General features: G+C 37.7%; 1 protein-coding gene across 3 annotated transcripts in view; it reads right to left on the reverse strand.

The window, feature by feature from the left end:
- Positions 1-24597, reverse strand: part of TAF1B (TATA-box binding protein associated factor, RNA polymerase I subunit B) — a 52117-nt gene that overhangs the window by 14710 nt on the left and 12810 nt on the right. For all 3 annotated transcript variants that reach the window (XM_075497967.1, XM_075497968.1, XM_075497970.1), the window contains exons 8-9: positions 22354-22453; positions 15-162 (exon numbers count right to left, since the gene is read on the reverse strand). In XM_075497967.1, the coding sequence (XP_075354082.1) occupies positions 15-162; positions 22354-22453 (248 nt within the window). The remainder of the gene's footprint in view (positions 1-14; positions 163-22353; positions 22454-24597) is intronic.

A 24597-nucleotide genomic window follows, 5' to 3' on the forward strand; every position in this document is an offset into this window, starting at 1 on the left:
GGGAAGATATTTACCAGGCAAATTAGCTTCCATCAAGTACTTCATGCACAACATGTCTGGATGAAGAAAGCAGCTGTCTGTTATATCTGGAAAACGAGGCAGGTCTAAAAACGCTGCAAGCTCAAGCATTTTCTTGTATACTTCTTCATATACAGGCCACGACTGAAAGAAAGGGTTAGAGGGTGTTATACATTTGCTCTGTTACCGTATTTGTTATTGATTTTAAATTAGTTATCCATTTTAAGTTCTGTATTATTTAATACAGAATTATTTACACAGATTCTTTTAGCACTCTGTATGACTAAACACACATGCAAGAATAGAACCAGACTGCAGGAAAAAAGTGAAACATGCTAGTTTTAAAGCCCATGAAATATATTAAAAAACCCCAAATAAAAAGTTGCTTCAGACCTGCAACCAACCCACTACCTTTTTTGTGAAGTGATCAGTATGTCTCCAGATGCTCCAAAATTGAAAGAGTATTGAATAAACAAAAAAACCCAAACGAAACAAAAAACCCCAAAAGGGTGCAATTGAGGGTGAACTCTCTAAAGAGCTAAGAGATCACAGAACCACAGAAGGGTAGAGGTTGGCAGGCACTGCTTGAGATCATCAGGTCCAAGCCCCTTGCTCGGGTCAGCTAGAGCAGGTTGCCCAGGACCATGTCCACTTGGATTTTGAATACCTCCATAGATGGCAACTCCACAAGCTCTGTGGGAAATCTGTGCTAGTGTTTCACCACCCTCACTGTACAAAAGACAAGAGGTTTGGTTTTTTTTTTTTTCCTTATGCTTAAATGGAATTTCTTGTATTTCAATTTGTGTCCATTTCCGCTCATCCTGTCACTGGATACCACTAAGGAAGATCTGGTTGTTCTCCTTTGCACCCTCCTGTCAGGTATTTATACACACATCATGCCCCCCCAAGTCTTCTCTTCTCCATCTCCAGGCTGAACAGTGCCAGCTCTCTCAGCCAGCCTCTCCTCGTTTGTCAGATGCTCCACTGCCTTCAACATCTTCATGGCCCTTTTCTGGACTCACTTCAGTATGTCCATGTCTTCTTGTACTGGGAAGCTCAGAACTGGACCCAGCACTCCAGATGTGTCTCACCAGTGCTGAGTAAAGAGGAAGGATCACCTCCCTTGACCTGCTGGCAATGTTCTGCCTAATGCAGCCCAGGATGATGTTCATCTTTGTCACGAGGGCACATCGCCGGCCCACATTCATCTTCACAGCATCTTGTCCACCAAGACTCCCAGGACCTTCTCGGAAAAGCTGCTTTCCAGCATGTGCGGGTGTCTGCATTTATTCATCCCCAGGTGGAGGACTTGACATTTCCCTCCCTGAATCTCATGAGGTTCCTATTGGCCCATTTCTCCAGCCTGTCGAGGTCCTTCTAAATGGCAGCATGCCCATCTGGTCTATCAACCACTCCTCCTAGTTTCACATCGTCTGCGAACTTGCTTAGTTTTCAATCCACCTTGCAGTCCACTTAACTAGTTCTTAACTTCATCACTTTGTCAATGAAGATGTTGTGGAAGACAGTGTCAAAAGCCATACTTAAGTCAAGGTAAAGAACATCCACCAAGCCTTCTATTCATCATAGAAGGTTATCAGGTTGGTCAGATGATTTCCCTTTCATAAATCCGTGCTGAGTAATATTTATCAATATGGATGTGATCAATATGAGGGTGACAGGCCTTTAGTTCCCCAGATCCTCCTTCTTGCCATTCTTGGAGACAGGAGTGATGTTTGTTTTCTTCCAGTCGTTAAGAAACTCCCCAAGCCACCATGACTTTTCAAAAACTATTGGCAGTGTCCTTTCAATGACACCAGCCAGCTACCTCAGCACTTGTGGCTGCATCCCATCATGGCCCATCAACCTTTGTACGTAGTCTATTTAAATATTCCTTAACCTGCTCCTTCTCCACCAAGGTCTGCCTTCCCCTGGACTTTCCTACTGGTTTCAAGGACCTGGGACTGCTGAAGGCCGGTCTTATCAGCAAAGACAGGCAAAAAAAGCATTCATCACCTTAGCCTTCTCCTTGGTCTTTGTGACCATGTCCCCATTCCCATTCAGCAGCAGGCCCACATTCTCTAGAACCTTTTCACAGAATCTTTAACAAAATTTCATTAAAAAAAAAAATTTAATTCAATATTGGCATATCTATTCATGAAAATAAATCTGCAACTCTCTTTTCGAAACTATTGACTGCATGAAGGAAGTTCTCCCGATTTCTACTGAGGTTTACCTGCTAGAGGAAAATATAACTTACAGACAGATTTTGACATGCTTATTCATAATGAACTCAGCAGGACCTGAAGTTTATGTAAGTATGGACTGTAAGGCTTGACCCTCATTTCTTAATACTTTAACTGTTTTATTAAACATTCTTAATTCTTTATATTTTAAATGATTACTTGAATTTACCTCTTAAAAGTGATAATTTTCAGTTTTCCGGCTACTTTACCATTTTAAACATATAAAAAGCAATGCTTTTTCTGCTTGTGTTGGTGGTTCTAATTCAGCAGAGCACTTTATCATGTATTCACATTTATCAAGTCAGTTTGTGCATAAGGTACTTTCCTTTAATAGGAATTTAGCAGGGGTTTATACTTTGTGCACAGATTCAAAACTTTTCTGAACAAGAGTGAATTCAGGCTTCTGTTTTTTCTAGACCAGATTAAAAACAGAGCAATCATGTTTACAACACCAGTAAGACTGAAATAATGCATTTTTATTCAATCATTTGGTTTCATCTATTTTAAATATAAGCTGTGTAGCCAATGCTCAAATTTTATCGTTTTGAATGATTGCCAACATTTCCTTTTCTTTTTCAAATGGTCTCCCCTCAGACTGCAGTTCAGTCTTGCTTAACTGCATGAACTCACGCTTAAGCAGATGAATAACTCTGCTGTCACTTACTATTACACACGCAACTTTATGTAACAGTTAGGAAGTTGTATCATGTTCATTATATTTTCTAAACAGTGTTAAAAATTGGCTTAGACTGCTACAGGACTATCCTGAGAAACAAGAAAAACACGCATTACCAGACTTCTACAGGAGACCAGGCTCACAGTACTTTCTATTCCTCTTAAAAAGCAGTGCTAAATTGAATACCAAAACAATCTGGAACAAAACCTGAATCATATGTAACTTCTCTTGAGCATATTTGGAGAAAAATTAAAGTCCCACATAATTCAAATAAAAGCATCACATAAATACTATTCCTAATTAGATATAAAGAAAATAAATTTTTCCCTTTAATGAAAAGCAGTTGAATTAGTAGCTTCTTAATAATATATCACAGATGAAAATGAATTAAGACACGGGAATTCAGTCATTTGAAGCATTTCCATTCTCAAACATTAAACTATCACCCGTGAAGTTATCTGAGCAGTCTAATTTAACACAGAGGTACTTTAAGGAATATAGCTCTTAATTGGAGGACTCAAGGTATGCACCTATATCACTTTATATCTGAGCTTCTCTCACTGCATCAGGCTACAGAGACAGCTTTCCTATCCTAGGTACTAGTGAATGATCCCTTCCTCCTCAAGCCCAACACCAACTTCTGTTTCAAAGCTTGTGTTTGCAATTTAGAGAAGGCAATTCGGTTCTTTTTCAAAATGGCTAGAAAACACTCTTTGCTTTGCAATGACAGCTGATGCTTTCTTTTTTTTTTTCTTGAAGAGGAAACAACTGGTGTAAAAACTATAAATAAGAATTAATACAGAGAGCTATAATTTGGCTGATTTTAGAAAGGATGTTAACAGACAAAAACTGGTTTTAGTTTATGCGTGTTCATAAAGAGATGTAAACACAATTGGACATGCAGATCTTTGAAAAGCATACTAATCCACCATAAAGATCAAGCAAACCAATTGCTACTTTCCAAGGCTTGACCCCCTAAGCTCAAAAACATTCACTGTAGTACTCATGTTTCTACAACACAGCACTGAGTCATGACGATGCAAGTTGAACCGAACACCACGCTTCCAGGAGTACGCAGTAATCTCTTCAACTGTAAACTGCAAGCATAAGCTGAATCCAACACAAGATCACATCTCAGTAGGACACATCATAGCAAAGGGCTGAAGGCTGAAAGGTTGAGGACTGCAGAGACTGTAGAGTGTTCAGTCATCAAGCACTGATAATTTTCACCAGTCACTACATACCCTGTTCATATGCTGTTTAATTCTGAAAAAGCTGTGAGTTCATACAGCAAATCTCTTATTCTGCAAAGTTTCATACATACTGGGAGGGTTAAAACAGAACGAACACCCAAATTCCACACAACCAACATAACAAACATTAGGACAATATTAAGAAAAAGCCAGATACAGCAAACAAATAGCCTCAAAATTAATAAAAGTTATCATCTTCTACCTAGCTATCTCTGCCAGAAGAAAAGAACCTGATAAAACAAGTTGCTCTGAAAGTCAACTAGCAAATCAACTAGGAAAGCAAGATTTAGAGCTGGGGCCTCCCTCCTTCAGGTGAAAAAACTCTGCCTCCAGCACCCCGTGATTAAAACCCCAAGGGAGGAGTACTTGGACAAGAGGGGACAGCGTTAGATCATACGCCACACACTTTCCAAGTATAACTTTCAGTTATCCAATCATAAATTAAAAAATTTTGTGTTACATATTTTCAAGTTGTATTTCTGTGCTAAATATTAGGACAACACCCCTGTCCATCAGCACGTGGAGTTACTGAGCTCTCACCTCGTTTTGAGAACCTGGGAAACGCTCCACATATAAAACTCAGTTACAAACCCTTGAGGGCACTTAATAATTTCAGGAAGACTGACAGAAAACTCTTCTAAAGTTATGCCATCTGCTAGCCTTCTCAGGTGTTTTGCAAGATGGGATTTCTTCAAGACTGATCAACAACACTGACAGAGTCTGTAGCTTGTCTAGATTGGGTACAGAGGTTACCGAGAACTTTTCTTAACTGTTTTGTTTTTAAAGTCTTCTTTGTATCTTATTCCCACATGTGACAAAGACAGTAACTTCAGGTCTTCTCCAGAAAGCAGTAAGAAAGATGAGTACTACTTGAGAATATTTTTTCTGGGTTTTTTTTCCCCCATCTTCAACTGAGCATAGGAGGACAAAATACACACTGTTTAGTTGGTGAAGAAGTGTCTAGAACAAGATTTTCATGATGATAAATATTCATTAGACTACTTAAATCAGTTGCCTTTATCTTTCAAAGTTACATGGAATTTTTCACCTGTATTAGAAAAGAACAAGCTGGTTTTCAGAAGCAGATGAGCCAAACTATTAGCATGATAATCAGATCACAGTAACAGGTAATTGTTTTGGGTAAGCCAACATTGCAGCCTCTCCTACTTGTTTGGACAGTATCAGAATGTTGCTGATCAACAAGTAGAAAACAGTATGCATTGGCTGGCTTTCTAGATTCATTTGGAGGCTCCATAGCTTCTTGTTTTAAATGTGGTCTGACTGACTCTCAGATGACTGTATAGGCCATTTCCTTCTCCTGTATCAGGACAATATCCCAGCAGCCATTACTTACATAGTCACAGTTCAGTTTATTTTATTATGATAATGCTCTATCCTTTCTGAAAATAATTAATTACAGAGTTTTTTTAAATTCTCCCTTTTATATTTTTCCCCTTCCATCTTCCTCTCCTGTTCAGTACTTTTTTCGCAGCACAGTTCCTTTCCTCATCATCCTTCTACCTGTGAATTTCCATCCGAAGAAGCCTTTCTTCCAGTGCCTGCACATTCTCTAAGGCTCTACCTTCACCTGTGCTGCTCATGTTCAGCAATGGACATCCTTCCCGAGTGATTCTTTTAATGACCATTTATTACTGGAATCTAATAAGGTCCGACTTCACTTTTTCATTATCAGCTTTTTGTAGGTCTCTGGGAATCTCTCACATTTAGAGTTTGGATATGCTTGGAATTATATAAAAATTAGCAAGGCTTCATCATTTTTAAGATGACCGAGTCAGCCTAGACCAAGTTTAAAAAAGAGGGTACCAAACTCCTCAGGAAATGGACTAAGAAAGCAATTTAACTTGAAGATTTGGAAAACATCAAGTTAGGAGGGTTGGAGAAGGGGTTTTTACAACACAATCCAGAATTTTGGTTCAGTCCTTGCGTAAAGCAAGATGTGTTCATAAAATGAAAGATATTTATTGTAAAAGTAATAAATCAAGTGGATGCCCTAATGTGTGTAAACATCTTTGAATATAGCCTGCATTGAAACACACATTGCCAGGAACCCAAACTAGCTTTACAATTACATAAAGTAAAATTAGGTACCAACATCAAGCACAGCAGTTGAGTGCTCTACGGAGCCTGGTTCACCTTACTTTGCTTCTGCTGCTCAACTGGTTCAGATATATCTGGTTGTCTGCAGCATAAGCTTGACGTGGGATGACACCAGCTGCAGTGCATGCAGGTTACATAAAAGAATTGACAGTAAAGACAATAACTGTATCAGCCGTGAAATTTACACTCAAATTAATATTTAAAACTGAATGAAATTACCTTGTGAACCAATCGTTATGTACTACATCCTTAATGTTGTTGGCTAGCCCAAACTCTTAGATTACTGAAGATTTTTTTTTCCATGTTTTGTGTGTACTCTCACAGTACAACCAATCTGGCTACCTCCCATACAAACACGCACCAACGAATCTGGCTGATGTATATTTAAATGACATTTTTTTCCCTCTTGCTTAACCTCTGTGCACTTCTCAGGGACCATCACCGTCCCACCTGGAACAGCAGCAAACTAATGCAACAGCCATCACACACAAATTAAATGTGCTTTAACACTGTGTTTTATTATGAATACAAACTTTAAAAAATGAGCAGCACTCACTAATACTTTTTTTCCCAGCTAGGTTAGACAGCAAGACTAATGGAGTCAACTCTGTTGCACACTTAGATTCTGTGTAGTCTCAAGCTAAATTTTTCATTAATGCCTTCTTTGCCAGAGCACACGGTATACAGAAAAGACACACATGATGTAAAGGCTGGGCACTGTTACCACTGCTGTGTAGAAATGTCCCAGACTTGTGAATTGCTGGTGAGCGTGAAAGTATACTGAGGAGAGCCACTACACCCTGCTTTCCTAGGTCACTATCAGAAACAGGAGACCAGATTCAATGAGCTTCGAGTCTGACTCTGTGCAGCCATTTTTATGTGGACTAAATGAGCAGATACATTTCTTCAAACCCTGATATCCATGAATCACATACAGATGCTGATGTAACAGCGAAAGGGTGTGCCTGGAATTATTAAAAGGAAACTAAATGACAAGAAGAACAAAGATGGGTGAAACTGCTACAACTCCATTTAGATAACTGCTAAGAAATATGCATCTCATGAGACTTCTTACACTAGAAAAGACATAAAGAGACCAAGCACACACTTAGAGTTGCTGCCTAACAAGCCTCTCATCAAGAAGAAAGGATAACTGAAAGGTTAACATGAGATAATGAAATCAATTTGTCCACCTTGAAACCAGGCAAACATGTTGCCCAAATTATCTGCCTGGCAACAAATGGGCAGAGGGGAAAAAAAGAAAAAGAAAAGTCAAGATACCATTTGAAAAATCACAGAAGTTGTTACACTGGCAGCCTCTCTCTTGCTCTCTCCTTTGATAACTGCCTCAGCTGAAACAGCTACTACATCTTAAAATCCCAGATTACTCCTGATCATTGTTGCAGAGGACGCAAGAAGGATCTTTGGATAGAAAAAAGATTAATTTTAGAAGATGACTCAATAAACAATATTTATGCATTTTTGAGAGAAAAAAAATCTAGGTGTGCTGGGATATTGGACTGCATTAAATGGACACAGGCAGTTTTTACTGAAGAATTCAAGATGGCATGTGGATGAGCCAGCAACCCACACACAAGAGAAAAAGCTAACTGAACATCCAGTACAGATGTACTCCTTTACTAGAGAGAAAAAAAAAAGAGAGAAGAGACTTTCATTGGATGCATAGCAGACCTTTTAATATGCTACTTTCAGAAGACAACATCTTGTTCATTACATGATTCCTGGCTAAAGTGGTTTTTGAATAAATAAGTTCCAATATTATTAAACCAACAGAGACACGTGCTTGAGCGTTAGCCTGATCATGCTTACAAGCTAACTCTGACAAATATCACTTGTCTAAAAAAACTAGTCTTTCTACGAATTGAGAAAGTAATCCAATAAGGAGCTGAACCGTCATAATGTATTGAAATTTAAGAGTTTGGGAACAAATTTTACTGAATTTCATAAATATTTTGGTAGGTTTGTTTTCTTTCTTCATTAAGTAATGCTTTAAGACAGGTACGGACAAGCTAGAGTTTCTGTTACACAACAGCAAGCTCCCATGATAAACTTGATTACAATAACCCTTTCAGCAGTGAACTTCCTCCTCAGCTCTTTTTTTTTTTCTTTCAAATAAAAGCCTCACCCTTGCTTCTTTTCATTCTGCACTACTTTCTATCCTGAACAAGTACTGCATGCACCTGTTAAAATGCACACACACACACAAAAAGTTAGACAGACCCCCCCCCCCCCCGATAGAGACACCCACCCCCAACAAAACTAAGATTACAAGGTATCTCAAAACACCAGCAGACCAAAGCAGGAATCGCTGCTTGTTTTGGAAAGTAAAAGCAGCATAGCTGATTAGCAGAATTTGTATGGCTAGAATGTTATACCTCTTAGAAGATTTTTTTTTTTTTTTTAAATAAACAAGAATGACCGGCTTCTGTCTTAATTTGAATTCTTTAAATAGTTACCACTAAAAGAAAAAAAAAAATCATATGGCAAATAAGCTCATCCAAATTTTAGTCAGGAACAGAGGCTCTTACACATCAGACCTTGAATGTTTTTAGAAAAGGACCTCAGCAAACAGAGGAACATGTCTAAAAGGTGGATACACTTTCCAGGGAAGCAGAAAGCCACTGTCATTCCAGTCTGAACACTCTGGGAGAAAACAGAGCAAACATTTTGACCTGCATTCATGAGTTTATTAACAGATTTAGTCAGGAACTACTTTGTTTGAATCAGATCCAAACTAAAATATAAATACGCAATCCACCAAAACCTGGAGTGTGAGACAATCCAAACAGCAGCAGTTTCCTACAAGCTGCATGATGACTTGAAGACACGGGTATTGGGCAGTAGGAGATTACTAAGTGATATGAAATCCTTTTGAAAAGCCAGTGTGAAAAAAAAATTAAATACGGGGACAACTTTACAGGATTTAGGAAATCTTCAGGTTTCCTCAGGATGGTGCCACAAACCCACCCCGTTGCCTCAGGCAGGTCTCTTTGTCCCAGTTTTCCACCTTGTGACAGAGCAGCACAAGACCACCCCTGAGAGCCCGGCCCTGGAGGAGCAGCCGCCGGGCAGCTGAAGGCACTGTCGTGTGACGAGGGGGAATGACCAGCATCAAAAGAAGAGAAAGAACCAAATATTCTGCAACTGTGCTGGCTTCATACAGCGTGCACTAAAGCAGGCTTAAACTCCCACATTAAATGAAGAAAAGGAAAAGATATACAGAGCAGCTCATTATTTTCCGCATGCTAAACTAAGATGCTATCTTGGTTTAGAAACAATATGAGATGAAGTGATTAATGACTACACCCTAGCGCACTTATACATTGGTCTCAGCTAAAAGCAAATTCATTCCAGTAATTCCTAAATTCCATATGCTTAACCTTAAAACCTTAATCGCTATTCAAAGACATGAAAAGAAGATAGTATTAGCTTAATCTATTCACAAATCCAAGACCTGTGCTTACTTTTAGGGCCAAGAAAAATTGCACAGAACTGAACGCTGTTTAGAAATATTACGGGTAAAGTGCAAAAACCTTTAAGCTGCTATCTCTGCCATTCCAGGACGGCTCGCCCAAGACCTAGAATTTATTTGCTCTTACATGGCTTTTCATGTTTCTCCTCTCGCCACATTTCCAGACCAGACTTCTTGCAAGCGTTCCTTCTTCCTCCTGGCATTGGGTTATCACTACTACTCAAAAGTAAGAAATTTTTCATTGTGAGTTTTTAAACAAGCAATTCCTTTAGTTCCTCCACCAAAACAAACCAAACGATCACTAGAAAAATACAAGCATGCAAAATCTTTTTTCAAAAAGCAAAGTTTTTGCTTAAGAAAACTGTGTAGTTTTCATTGCTTAGGATTCTTTGCCATAGGCTAGAGATACCCCTTTCAAGCAATGATTTTGCATACTTTTATCATTTAATCATTCCTCAACTTTTTTCAAGTTGAATAGGAAACATCCCCAGATCTCTAAATCTGAAACTTTAAAGGAGGGTATTTAGTTCACCTAACTTAAAGGCTTGAACTATGACTTAAAAACGAGTTGTTATGAGATAACTAGTTAATGAAAAATGAAGTTTTATGATCTTAAAAAAAAGTATCCCCAGAACACAAAAACCACAAAGTGAAACCCTGACTGAAATCCCAGAACAAAAAAAAAAAAGTGGCTGTACCACATCAATTCAAAAAGATCTATTTAGCCTTGCATCTAGCAGCGAGCAAGAGAGATGCGTAGGGAGGAATTTAGGAACCAAGCAAGCCACAATGACACTTTACCAAGTATCTGTCCATCTTCACACCATTTGTGGCTGAGTCAGCAGTGAGATCTTTGCATTTTTTAGTTCCAGATACCTTTTCTTTCATGGCGTTTGTCCAGTCATTATCTGGCCCTTTTAACATCCAGAACATCCTACCGTGAGGAGTTTCACCAGTTACCCACAAAACATATGAAGCAGCATTTCCTGCTGTTTGATTCAGAACCTGCAGACCAGCAACCTTTTCTGACACCTCCCAGTCCTTGTATCGGAAGAGACACTGAACAGTTGCCTCCTAAATACATTCTACAAACTATCGCCCCATCTTCCTCTTAGTCACCTCTTCTTTAGGTTGGAAGGTAAGTAGATAAAGTTAATTGTCTCTTGTAGGAAAATTGTCCCTACATTTGATGATCCTTGCTGTGACTCTCTGTACCTCTTAGTTCTTCTATAACTTTGAGAAGAGGGAGGGTAAGAAAAGCAAAAAACCCCAACCAGAATTCCATGGAGTATTTAAAATATGGGTGCATGATAGATATATACATTAACATAAAGTTGATCTCCATTTCTTTACTAGAAGTCAGGACTTACTAGAAAATAATTCCAATGTAGCTAGGCTACAACAACGGCATGTTCGAAAACAGCATCACAAAGGGATTACAGAAACATGTATAATTAATACCACAAAGATATTTAAATTAAGGCTGGTACATGAACATAATATCATTGATAACACCAGCTTTCAGAGAATGCTACAAATTTTATTCTTTAAAAAATAAAATATCTTCCTATTTAACAAACATAATAGCATGGACAAATCTGTTGATTGACAGAATCACAGAATCATATAGGTTAGAAAAGACCTTTAAGATCATCGAGTCCAACTTAACACTACCAAGACCACCACTATACCATGTCCCTAAGCACCTCATCCAAACGTCTTTTAAATACTTCCAGGGATGGAAACTCATGTACTTCATGGATGTGCTCGGACACAAAACAGACATTCGCGGGAAAAAAAGTATATCTATGTGCTTTAATAGCAGCTCATGGGTCAATGAATTATAACCTTTTTTTAAAGAAAACCAAAAACTAATGTGTAATGCTTACCCACTGTAATGATGCAATACAAAAACCCCAAAACTTGCATCTGTCTTTTACGGTCTCCTTCCCACTCAATTTTTCTTTACTTACTGCTATTTTCTCCAAATAGAATCAAGATTTTTTTTTAAGTCAACTGTTGGACAGGAAGAAAATTTGAGAAATTTCAAGCTGTATTTGCTCCATCTGTATTCTCATAACGGTGAAGCTCAGAGATGACATATTTCAGTAGATGCAGAATGGGGCAGGTTTGCCCTTTTTTTGTTCTTCTCCCCCCTCCCCCCCCCAATAGATCTGATCAAGAGGGTAGCATTTTTTCAAGACTTGTTCCAAACTGCTCATAACATAGGATTAAGAATTTTATCAAGAAAGAAGAGAACAAAAGTGAAAAAACAAGACTGAATAGAATGATGAAGACTAAGCAACTTGTAGGTATACTTTTGTTTACACTGGTATTTTTTGTTTAAAATTATAATTATTCTTTAAAAATTACTTCTGCAAGTGTAGGTAGTCTTTACTTGCATCAGCGATATGCATTTTACTTTTTCCTACAAGGTTTACTCATCAAAAATGGTCTGCAGACCATTTTATTTTAAAAACCGTCTTATACTAGAAAATGATTTAACATGTCATCATTCAAAACAGTAATGTCCATTTAGAGAATGCATTGTCGTCACTTATCAAATTAGCAATACCAAAGCAGTCACCGAATGGTATAAATCCTTTCCACAGTAAGAATTTCAGTACAGTGACCTCATGCAATATTCAGAATACGAAAGTATACAGAGGAATTTCACTCCTCCTTAGACAGTGGGACAAAAAACGTAAAACCCTAGAACAGTGATTCACTTCATCTGTCCCTCCTAGAAGAGTACTATAATTAGGAGACTAAATCCACACCCACAACTAAAGCAACACGAGCACTTAAGAAATACTGTCAAGTTTATAAACTTCTATTCACATACCCAAACTCTGTAATGAAGCAAATGCTAATCCTTCTGCTTTTAAGTCGATTAAATTATAGTACCATAAATAGCATCTCTGATATAAAACAATCACAAAGAATAAAATATCATTTGCTATATAAAAGCACTCAGCCACGTTGCATCCAATTTAGGGTACAAACCAAGGAACAATACCAGCAGAAGTGGAGAAGGCATTAGCCTGAAGAGCAGGACAAATACCTGTATTTTTAGCAATGCTAAAAACAGCCATCATGAGATTTCTAAGGCTCTTCAGTGGTCAGTATTAACACTTCATATAAGCTTATGCCACCGCTAGAGTTTACCCAGAATATCGGAGCCCCTGGCTCTACATATGCAGAAGAGCAGATATGAGCAGTGTGCTCTACAGCCATCCCCAAGTAACAACGTCCTCACAGGCCTCGTGCTCTTCCCTGAGCACCTCATGGTTTGAGTACAGACCTCGCTCTTTCCTGTGCTCACCACACAGTATAAAGTGGTGTGTAAAGCTCAGCACTCACCTATTTTATTATGTGAGAAGATACTAATTTTTTCCGTATTCGAAAGAATGATGAAAAAGTACTCAGGATTTGTTCTTGGTGCAAGGTGGGAAGAATTATCACCATGAGTGAAAGCAGCATGCAGACTCTACAAGCTTGCCCAGCCCTCCAGGGAAAGAGCTGAGTGTAGGCAAGAAGAGAGAAGCATCAATACTTTAGTAACAGCCCTTCTGCTAATCTCTATCTATCCTTCTTCAATATCTACATTTAAGTTATCTAATGAAAATGCTCTTAGTAAGTGAGAGAGGTAGCTACTTTTCAAAGCCTCCCAAGGAAGATCCTATCTGTCTAAGTTTAGGCACTTCAAACACAGTAAAATATTTTATCAATTTGTGATATGCTCCTGACTGCAGTAAACAAAACAAAACAGAAGCAGCTCAAAGTATCTAACAAGACAACGCAAACAGGTGTTTCCAACATGAATAAGCCAAGCAATACACTTAGATACAGAAGTGATAGACAGTTTTCACGTGTTATTCAGTACTGCATATTCAAAGAACCAGTTTTCAAGAAACCTGCAATACTGATGCTACTTCTGGTCAGAACATAGCCAAATTATTCAACCAATCCTAGCAGCATAAATCACATGAACCCCCCTCACACTTTATAACAAGCTGGCAGAGATGATTAGAAATTAATGAGGACTGAATGCCAAATTACTTCTAAAATTGAGCCATTAGCCTTGAAAGCTGAAGCCTACAACCAAGTCCTAGTTTCAGTTGTATACAGCATGTAATAGTCAAAATATTGAGCAATCTTCTTTTCTTAATCCATGAGAAACCCTCCAATTTTATGTTTTCCTCCAGGCTACTTGACAGTTCTTCTGCCCCCAACATTCACAGGGAAATCAAAATCAGGAGGCGTCTTAAACTCGTCAGCTAAATTTACAAAACAAAATGGCTTTTACTATGCTTGAACAATGCTGAATTGATTCAAATACATTTTTGTGGCACATCCCCATTTAATTCAAACCAGTTTTTACCAAGCAACTGAGTTGTCAGATGGTCACAAGGCACAAAATGTTTATACAGCGCAAGTATTAATAACTGTATTCCAATTGTCATGCTGCCTGTAACGAAGAGAATCAGAAAGAGGTGCTAAATCTGAGGTTCAATAACTTTAACCTTCTTGCCATAGTAAAACTCAGCAACATTTAATCATATTGTAACATAAATTATTAACATTACATCACCATTTTGAACCTGGAATTCCCACACTGGGTAGTACTGCACAAGGATACAAGTCCCGAGTTTAAACCTTGTAGGATAGTGAACAACACAAAAATGTGTAGCTCCTAGATATGAAAGCATATGCTTTAGGCCTCTCCAAATACAGTCCTGGTAGGTCACTGCACTCCCAGACAGGTCCGTCATATCCCTCTTTTTATTGTAGGATAATGGGATAAAGGGAAAACCAGAAATAAAAGACCCCCTTTCGAAGCAGAGGAGGGATTTGACTGCATAGTGCTCAGGGACAATCTCCTGGATAAAAAAAGGCAAGGAACAGCACTATAGATATTCTGCAGTGAGACAAGAAGTAAAGGTGACTAAGCTGTAAGCAGCAAGAAAACTAAAAACTAAAAAAAAAAAAAAACAAACCCTAACCCCCCCCCCCAAAAAAAAACCCAAACAAAAAAAAAGCCAACAACAAAACACCACCACAAAACAAAAACCAAAAAACCAAAACCTTGAATTTCAATGCCACAGGTAAATGGGTAAGTCATGAAACAAATATGAAAAAAAGGCAAGATTGTTCTGTAACTGGAAAAATAATATGATTCTATCTCATTAAAATCATATGTAAGGAAGAGAAAAATTATGTCTGCAAAAAAGCAAACCAGTATCTGATAAAACTGATTATTTTACAAAGGAGAGACTCAGATAATTTACACACAAGAAGCTTCAAGGAAATAACTGAGGAGCTCTCTGAAACACAAATGTTGTTTTTTAAATAATCTTAAGAAATTCTAAACATCAAAGGACTCTCCGCATTAATATGCAGTATTTAAAAAAAAAATATAAAAGGGGAGATTCAGGAACTCTAAAATGATTAGCTTGGCACGGATCCTGAAAAAATAATACAATGGCAATGGGAAAAAATGGAAGCTAAAAATATCCTGTCAGTCAAGCAACCTTCATAAGGTCAAGAGAGGAGAGAGACGACTGAAGCTCCAGCTCCCACAAGGAAGACAGCACAATCTACTGGAGTTACTGCTCTGAAAAACCTTTTTCCTTCGTTATGGGCTAGCTAAGGGGAACCCAAATAAAAAAATTACCACAAAGTCTCACTGGAAGATCATAACTCATAATTGTACTCAAGACTCAAAAGCCGCTCTGCTGGAAAGCAAAGCATGCAGAACAAAGGAGCAAAACAGAAGCATCCTTGATACCAGAGGAAAATCTTGGCAAATTCATCTCAGAAATCGGATCTCTCAAATCCTCAGCAGAAGTGAGATTTGATTGAAGCTGGCATAGAAAGATGGGTGGCTGAAGGATTAGTCGCAGAGCAATACGGATACAAAAGTGCGGCGAAGAATAAAATCAAGCGAAATTAAAAAAAAAAAAAAGTAAAGAAAGAAAAAGAAGAGAAGAATAAAAAGAAAATACAAGCTATAGGATACAGTGAGAGAAGAAACCAAAGAATTGGAAAGTTTCCAGACAGCGTAGAGAAGAATGATCATCTCTCAATGTTTAAAGCAAGCCTTTCATTCCCAAATAAAAGAGGAAAGAAATTTAGTAATCCAAGCTAGGGAGGGTTTGTGTGTGCACGCATGAGTGCAAGGTATATACTCCTCCAACTCAAATAAAATAAATCCAAAGCATCATACAGAATAAAGGACTCCACACTGAAGTGGCACATTCTCAAAAGAGCTAAAGTTTTCCAGTCTACTTTATAAATACATTATGGTACCTACTTCAACACCTATCACAGGTTACTTTAAGGAAAAGGAAGACTCTGGATGAATTAGACGACTTCTTAGGGCAGCAAATATTTCTTTTCAAACTCTTCCTTTTCCCATCAAAGCCAACATCAGTTCATAACAGAGCATGAATTAAAATTCTTATTAAACTGAACACAATGGAGAGCTGCCCAGAACTGCTGGCCTAATCTGACAGACAAAAACAGACGTCATTTTTATGCAGAAAGATAAGCCTGAAAGAAAAAAAAGATATCAGAGAGAAGAAAGAAACAAGAAGCCTTTCAGTTAGGTGGGAGAAAAGGGAGAAAATCCTGACATGTGCTTTTGAGTTTCATAATTCTTCTCCTGTTGTCCATAACACTAATTTCTGACCAGCCCAATATATTGCGGCCACTTTACCAGGATGCATTCAAGAATTTTCCACAGGCAAAGGTAAGGAAGATGCTAACATCCCTCCCAGATGGAAGTTTACAAAGCATTTCTGTATAATGGAAAAACCTGAAGAGTAATACTAGGAGTTATTTAAGAATCAAGACATCTAGGGATGGAAATAGGTGAATTATATAGAGCAGAATTCAAACTAAACAGTATTTCTGCTAAAGTGGGTAAGTTGGAGGTAGGATGGTAAAAGGAATTAAAAAAAATAATAATGTATACCAAGACAACCAAAAAGTAACCTGGATATTAGTTTTCTCACATTGCAAGGTCAAAGCTGTCTAAATAAGTACATTTCTTGTTATAGGCAGCAATACTCAGTGGATTATATATATAAAAAAAAAAAAACAACAAAAACACACAGAGGAAGACAGAGTAATGGAATTAAATCATGAAACAAAAAAGGAAGCATTTTCAAGATATAGGTTCCTAGACAGCAAGGTATATCAACACTGTCAACACTGAAGCATTCAATGGCCCTCTCAAAAGACAGAAGGTTTCAGACTTAGAATTGTGCAGCTTCTTCCATCTAAGATTAAAAAAGAAAAAAAAGGAAAAAAAAGAAAGAAAGGCTCATACAGATAAGCCATTCCATGACCCCACTCCAGGGCAGAAGTAGTAGCAAGGATAATCAGGTAAATACCCATTCCTTTTGTCTTTGAGGGCAGGTTGGTGGACAATTTCTAAACAGAATTCATCTAACACTCACTAAGCTCAACTTTCTCCTAGCCCCCTCATCCCTTAGGAAAAAAAACAGGTTCTTCATAAGTTTGGGAAAAAAGGAGTTATTTTAAAGTTGGAGGAGAGATTGAAAGAAGGGAACTTCACTGAGGTCCCACACTGGGGTCCTTGCCAAGTCCAGATACTTGTGCATCTAAAAAGATGACCATTCCTGAAGCTCTCAGAACAACAGGATCCGAAGGATACTTATGAGACTACACCTATGCTGTTCAACACAGCACATACTCCAAAGTGACGTGTTTGTTATCTTCAATACTTTAGTAAATTATGTTGCCCAACAGCCATGGGAGTGACCTGCTTACCTATATACATACACGTACATTTAAGTTTACGTGTGTGTTAAGAACATGAGAATCAAAAACAAAAATTATTTTTGGACATAAAAAAAAAAATCTACAATGCATTAATGGTAAAATACGCCAAAAAGTAATGAGTTTTATAAAAAGTAATGAAAGCTAAAGGTAAACTTGAGACAGCAAAGCAGAACCAACTTTAAAGCACAAACAAAATAATTACATAAAAGATAATCAGGTATACAGTCCTGAGTCAAAAATGTATGGAAAACCAGATCTATGGCAAAGACAAGTCGTTGCTAGCTCAAGAGAAAAGGGATGCTTTAATAAATTTTGTATGAGCATAAAGATAAATCCCTAAAAGCAAAATAGAGGATGTGCATCTTAAGGATGTATCCCTACTTCAAGCAGAAATGGAAGAGGGAATTTGTGCGTAGCTCCACTGGAGGACAGATACTATCAATAAAAATAAAACAGGCTGAAAGCAAATTACCCACGGAACTTTATACTACTAATTTACAAATTTGTTTTAACTCCTACACTAGCAGGCTTTTAAAGAAATAGATATCCTCTACATTAAAAAGGAAACAAAGATGACTTCCACCTAAAAGAGAAAAGATGACTGCGCTCATCAAAGACGTGTTGGCCACTGGCACAAGCCTCAAGGTCAGCAGGGATTTACTGCAGTTAAACAAATTGCAAAGAGCAAGAAAAAAACCCTGATCTCCTGCATAGAACAAAAACCCAAACTTAAGCATCTTATTCTTTCTTGATGCATAAAAAAAGGTTTTAATCAAATGGAATAAGAATACGTGTTTTAGAAAAATGAAATTTTGCAGAGTAAGATGAAAACTTGCTTTTCTTCTCTTGTATTGGGAACTTAGAACTTCTGAACTAAGAACAAAGCAGGAGCATCCTGCTGCTGCTGCTGTTTGCCCTGTGAACCCTCTGATCGTGCATTTAGGTAAAACCCATTTACCAAAGGCTAACTTCTAACATACACATGATTTTAATAGAGGAAGGGATAAATAGGATGACTAATCAAGTGAAGGCTTATAAAAAGAGACTTGGAGCAATGGAAAGATAAACACATATGGAAGATAAACAACTCATTTTACACAAAGATCTTTTATAAAGTACTTTTAGCCTTCATAAAATACTTGTGAGGTAGTACTTATCTCCAGCTAGGACCTGACACGTGTCTAACAGTTATGCATCATGATAAAGATGATACGAAGAGGTGGAGGCTCCTTTTCTCTTTATTTATGAGGCAGTTACACCCAGAGCTCCCAGACTTCTAGACAGAGGTGTCCAGATACGATAACCTTTGTGGCAAGTATTTTAAAGTTCAGTTTGGGCAGAATGAAAAATTATGCCCTTCTTATTAGCTGTACCATTACTACAATATGAAGGGTTTCTCTGCCACCTACAATGAAACTGTGAAATAGAATACAAGGCATACTATACCATTTGAATCATGGCATACTTGAGGTTGGAAGGGACCTCTGGAGATCATCAAGTCCAACGCCTCTGCTCAAAGCAGGGTCAACTACAGCAAGTTGCTCAGGATTGTGTCCAGTCACGTTTTGTGCATCTCCACAGATGAGGACTCCACAGTGGTTCAGGGCAGCCTGCTCCAGTGTTCAATCATGCTTATAGTAAAAGAGTTTTATGTTTAAATGGAATTTCCTGTATTTCAGTTTATGCCCATTGACTCCTGTCCTTCCACTGCGCACCACCAAGAAGAGAGTCTCACTCCATCCCCACTCCTTCCTGTCAGATGTTTATACACTTACTGAAATTACCCCCCAAGCCTTCTCTTCTCATAGATAAAAATCCCAGCTCTCTCAGCCTCTCCTTGTATGACAGATGCTGCAATCACCTCTAATTGCAAAATTGTACGCAGGACGGGGAAAAATTGTCTGTGATATGGGCTTCATTCCTGTATTACACAGCACAGAAGTTCATCAGCTGGAAAGCCTGAGACTAGTCACATTCCTTGCATATGAAATACTACTACTAAATGACGAGGCATAAAAAAACCCCTTGTGCATGTACACATACACACGTCAATACACAGAAAGATAGAAAGTAGATGTGACTCACCTTGTAATAATTGTTGCATTTATTTTTTTAAAGCTATAACAACTTCAACCTTGTACAAATTCAGTATATTTTGGGTATCTGGGAAATTGTTACTGAAAAAAACCCTTTAAACCACTAAGAATGTTTTTATCTAAGATGAGCCATATCAAGTTAGGCTTCATCTGTACTTAACTGATAAAATGATACAGAGTATGACTTCAAATCCTTCAAGCTACTACAACATAACTACTTCTTGATTCAAATTTGGGCTGCAGGGAATTAGCACAGGACATAATCAAACGCACTAAAAATCTATTCAAAATAAAAAGGAGACATATTGAATAGTCCTGTCAGTTATCGAGATTTTTGAACATGTTTGCAGCTTACATGCACCAGACTTGAAGCACAACAAATAATGGCATTAGAGCATCTTACCTGCCTGGTTATTAACAGTCATAATCCCATAAAGGTTTTGAAGATAATTGTCTATAGAATATTATATACAGAACACCAAGGAGAAAAGAATGCAGGCTGTATTTTCAGGACAGAGTATTACACAATCTGACTTCCTGCTCCAGGACAATAATCTCATCTCTTGAATTTCTCAAAACTCAGATGTCAAAACTAGATACAGTAAGATATTGGTAATCTCAGTGCTGCAATGAGCAGCAAGATCAGTTCTGAAACAGAAGATGTAGGAAACAGGTAGTAAGGTTTTTGCAATTATCAACCCAATGATGTAGTCAAAAATGTTAAAACTAAATAAACCTCAGGATGCAGTACTAAAGGGACACTGAAGGTAAAGTAGGGAGCAGATATTCCTAGAAAGGGGAAGCCACAATAATACTGGAGTGGCTGGAAAACAAACTGTACAGTAAGCTAGCTATGTGTCTCAATGAAAACAAAAGTTAAGAGATGAGTTGATTAGTATGTATATCTGCTTATACTTTGGAAGTGAGGGGTGCAGGTGTCAGTACCACAGACAAGCAAGATGGAAGTCAAAAGTTACACAAATTCAGCTTTTAGATCAGCAATTTCCTGTAAGCTAAATAGCAGACCACGCTACATACAGACTCATCATAAGCAATATTAAGACCAAAAAAAAAAATCAGATTTGTTTTTTTTTCCCGGTTTGTGAAAATACGAGAGTGCATATATGCTATATCAGTGTTTAAGACAGAGGGTGAAGTGGCTAGACTTCCTCTTTTATATAAAAGGTGAAACAAGATTAAATTGACCAGCTTGTGGCTTGCAAGTCGTGAAGTCCACTCCCACATCAGGACACGCTACAATCCACAGTGGAAGTGTGCTTATGGAGGGACCGTAGAATAATCCAAACTGACAGCTCTGGGAGAAAGCAAGCTAATAGGGACTGATGAAATCACCTTCAGGACTGGCATCAGGTCACCCTGCATGCCAGAAACAGCTCTATCCCAAAAAAAAGCAGTAGGATCCTCTAAGGGCAACTGTCATCTCCTCTCTGCAAACCAGATCTCGTGCTTTGAGGCATGGTACAAGTTTTACAGCTGCAATTCATACAAAAATTTTGTCTGTGTGATTTGTAGGATTAGGGGTGGGGTGTATTTTATTTAGTCAGGCCAGAATACAAGTTCTATGTAACCATTTTTGACAGACAAAAACACCTCCAAAGGATGGAGGCAAAGGAGGACAGAGAGACTGAGAATTAAGAGTTTAAAAAAAAAAAAGTTTACACCCACATTTCAACCAGATGTATCTTTTCTATTAAGGAAAGATCTAAGACAGAAAAAGAAATCAAGAGGTTTTATATAAAATTTATCTGCTGATTTTTAAAAGTTGAGGTCACAATTACTATTTATCCAGACAGGATAGCAGTGGTAAAAAAAACCCCAACTGCCTATTAGCTTCTGAACAACTCGTGACCTGCTGTATATAAGCTACATATTGGAAAACGGTAACATTACTCGCAACATCATTATTGAGGGCTTGGGCTACAAACACCTTATAGCAGACCAAAACCTAGTGTTTCCTGTTAGCAGAATTGCTGCTTTCTGATCTTAAAACCTAAGACTTTATTCACACACTTCAAAAATCCATAATAAACTTTTTTTCTGCAACACAAACACCAGCAAGCAATCATTACCACAATACATAATAACCTTAAATGAGGGAAATTTACATCTTACTCAAGACTGTCCATCACTATTCAGCTTCTAGAAGGGCTGTAACCCCTTACGCAGATTTTAGGTTTGATATATTTCAACCAGTACAGCAAGAAACAGAACAAGAGATAGCATCTAAATCATATTTTATGAAAAGAATATGGAATTACAAACAAATTCAAGAGATACTGTAAATAAGTACCAAAAAGGATAATATACTGCCCTTAGATGTGAAGCCAAATCCTATGTCTGACTGTTCCAAAAGCAGTTCTGAATACCTTTTTCTCCACAAGTACTTATTGATTTCATTTTAACTTAGGTAATCAGCTTAATAAGACTAGTTAAAGATTAAAGCACTCTGAGTCACAGAGTGCACTGGTTTCTGCACAGGCTCCAATAATGCGAAACATGAACTCTACAACATAAGAATAGATTTAATCAATTTATTAGTACAGTGACCAAAAAAATTAAAATACCACAAGATAACTAGGTTTTGGTAAGTTTTTTTAATCTTTCCCTTTAAGAAAAAAATTACCTCTACACAAAAGATCTTAAGATCAAGTCCACATAATTTCATCTTCTCCGGAAAATGCTGAAAAACATTCAAATATGGAATATGACCTTCAACAACAAACCTGCATAAAAAAAAATGAAGACCAAATCAAAATAGTATTTAGTATGACAAATGCATATGTTTATTCTAAAATTAATATACAAATTAACTTCTGATTTGAAATAACATCAGTATTATACTGCCTAAGCATTTCTATCTGAAGTTACACACCCCTAAATGCTCCGTATGACAAAAACCAGTTCAATCATTTAACAGGCCTTTAAGGTCAAGCTCAGATATTATTGACAAATAATAATGTTGTGGCAGTAACCTTACAATCAACATGCTTATATGGAGTTTGTTCTGCACATTCTTCAGCTCCTGCATTTCTGAAACTGCTTTAAGCCTCCTTTGAATGGTATGGACTTTTTTTCAAAATTGTAAATCTTTAAGTAAATTTTACTTTTAAAACACATGCTTTCTGCTGGAGGAGTTTGAGTCAGGTAATGTGGTAGGGAGGAAAGTCACAGAATGATGAGCAAATACACAGAACTGAAACCCCGTTAATTACATCTGTATTCCGATTTTTTAAAAAAAGTATTACTCAGGTATGAATAGAAATTATTTTGTATACTAATAAATACAAAATTATTTATTTATTTGCACCAAAATAACGCATTTTTTGTTAAAAACTGGCTTTGGTAAGTGGTTGACGGTATTATTTGGGATTTTTCTTGACTTTTTCATATCTATATATAAAAATAAATAAAAGATGGGACTTAGGAACAGCTACCAATAAAAAGCCACCACCACACCAAAGCTCTGCTCTTATCTAACATCTTAGCTGACATTCACACCAGGCAAAGCAAGCACTGAACAAGCATGGATCCTCACAAGGAACAGACGTTACTCTCATTCCAGATTAAAGCATATTAGTGGTCTCCCCTAGCACTAAGCTATAACTGCCTTCCTGTCTCCTGTTCTCCAAAACACTTTTGTTAAAAGAGTACATTAAACTGGAGTAAGTTAACATTTCAAACAGCAAAGACCGTGTTCTTTAAATAACATTAGAGATTTGAAAACAATTTTCTCTCCTGCCAGTTGTGTTATCTGCACTGTATCTCTCTGATCTTGCTACATAGATTAGTAACTTCTTGGTCTACGAACTCGCAAGTCCCTCCTGGGTTCCTACAGTGGTTGTGAGGCTGAGCTCTGCATCTGCTCCCAGTGCAGGGCACTACCTAAATATTTCAACCGCTAGCTGGATCCAATCCCACAAGCTGAAACACTGAGTTCCTCATAAAGCACAGCAACTTGCCACTTTCATTCAAAATGCGTCTGGAGAAAAAAAAAAAAAGAACAAAAATAAGGCAGAACAATGTCTTCACAGACAGAGCAGCCACTGTTGAAGAGTATTCACCTCCCTCCTGAGCCTACGGCAATTCACAAGTTCACCTTCCCTCTCCCAGTCCAGTGTCCCAATCACCACTTGTTGCATGTTATGTAGTGTATATCTATTGAAGTTGACTAAAATTGTATTTAAAGGCTAGATACTGCAAAGTTTACAGTTACATTCTAATTTTTTTTTTAATATTCTTAACTGAATTTTCAGTTTAATTAAAAAATTGAATTCAAACTGGGATTAAAATGAAAAGTGCATTTCCTAATCAAAGCTCTCTCTGTTAGAACCCATCATTTATAATGATTTCTGAAAAATCACAGCAATCCAAAAAAATCACATTGCCCAATGCTTTTTATTCTGAAGCTGTGCATATTAGTCTCTTAAATGAAGAGGTAAAAGTCACTGCACAATCCTTTCTAATCAGATTGTGATGTACATTTTGCTAACGAAATTTCAGTAGCTTTCCTCAACCAGCATAAACAGCATTTCCCCACCCTGACTGGAGATGTGCACTGGTCCACATACTCGGTGAGGTTATCATCCAAACCCAGCACCAGTTGCTTGTCCTTGCCATCCTGCCCGATCTGCTGAGCAGCTTGTACGACAGCTCCTTAGCTCATTTTATTCAAGGTCAGCTGCACTAAACTGAAGAACTTAACCTTGAGGGATGGTTTCACAAAACGGATTGAGCCAACCTAAAAGCTCAACATAACATAACTAGTCGTACTTCCCTCCTCCTGGTCTGGCTGTGTGCTCCTGTTTCTCATCATCCTCTTCCACAAAAGTAACTCACAACAACAGCAGAAGACTACCCATTATCCTAT

This window comes from Mycteria americana, chromosome 3 (genome assembly GCF_035582795.1).
Source record: "Mycteria americana isolate JAX WOST 10 ecotype Jacksonville Zoo and Gardens chromosome 3, USCA_MyAme_1.0, whole genome shotgun sequence".
NCBI lineage: Eukaryota > Metazoa > Chordata > Aves > Ciconiiformes > Ciconiidae > Mycteria > Mycteria americana.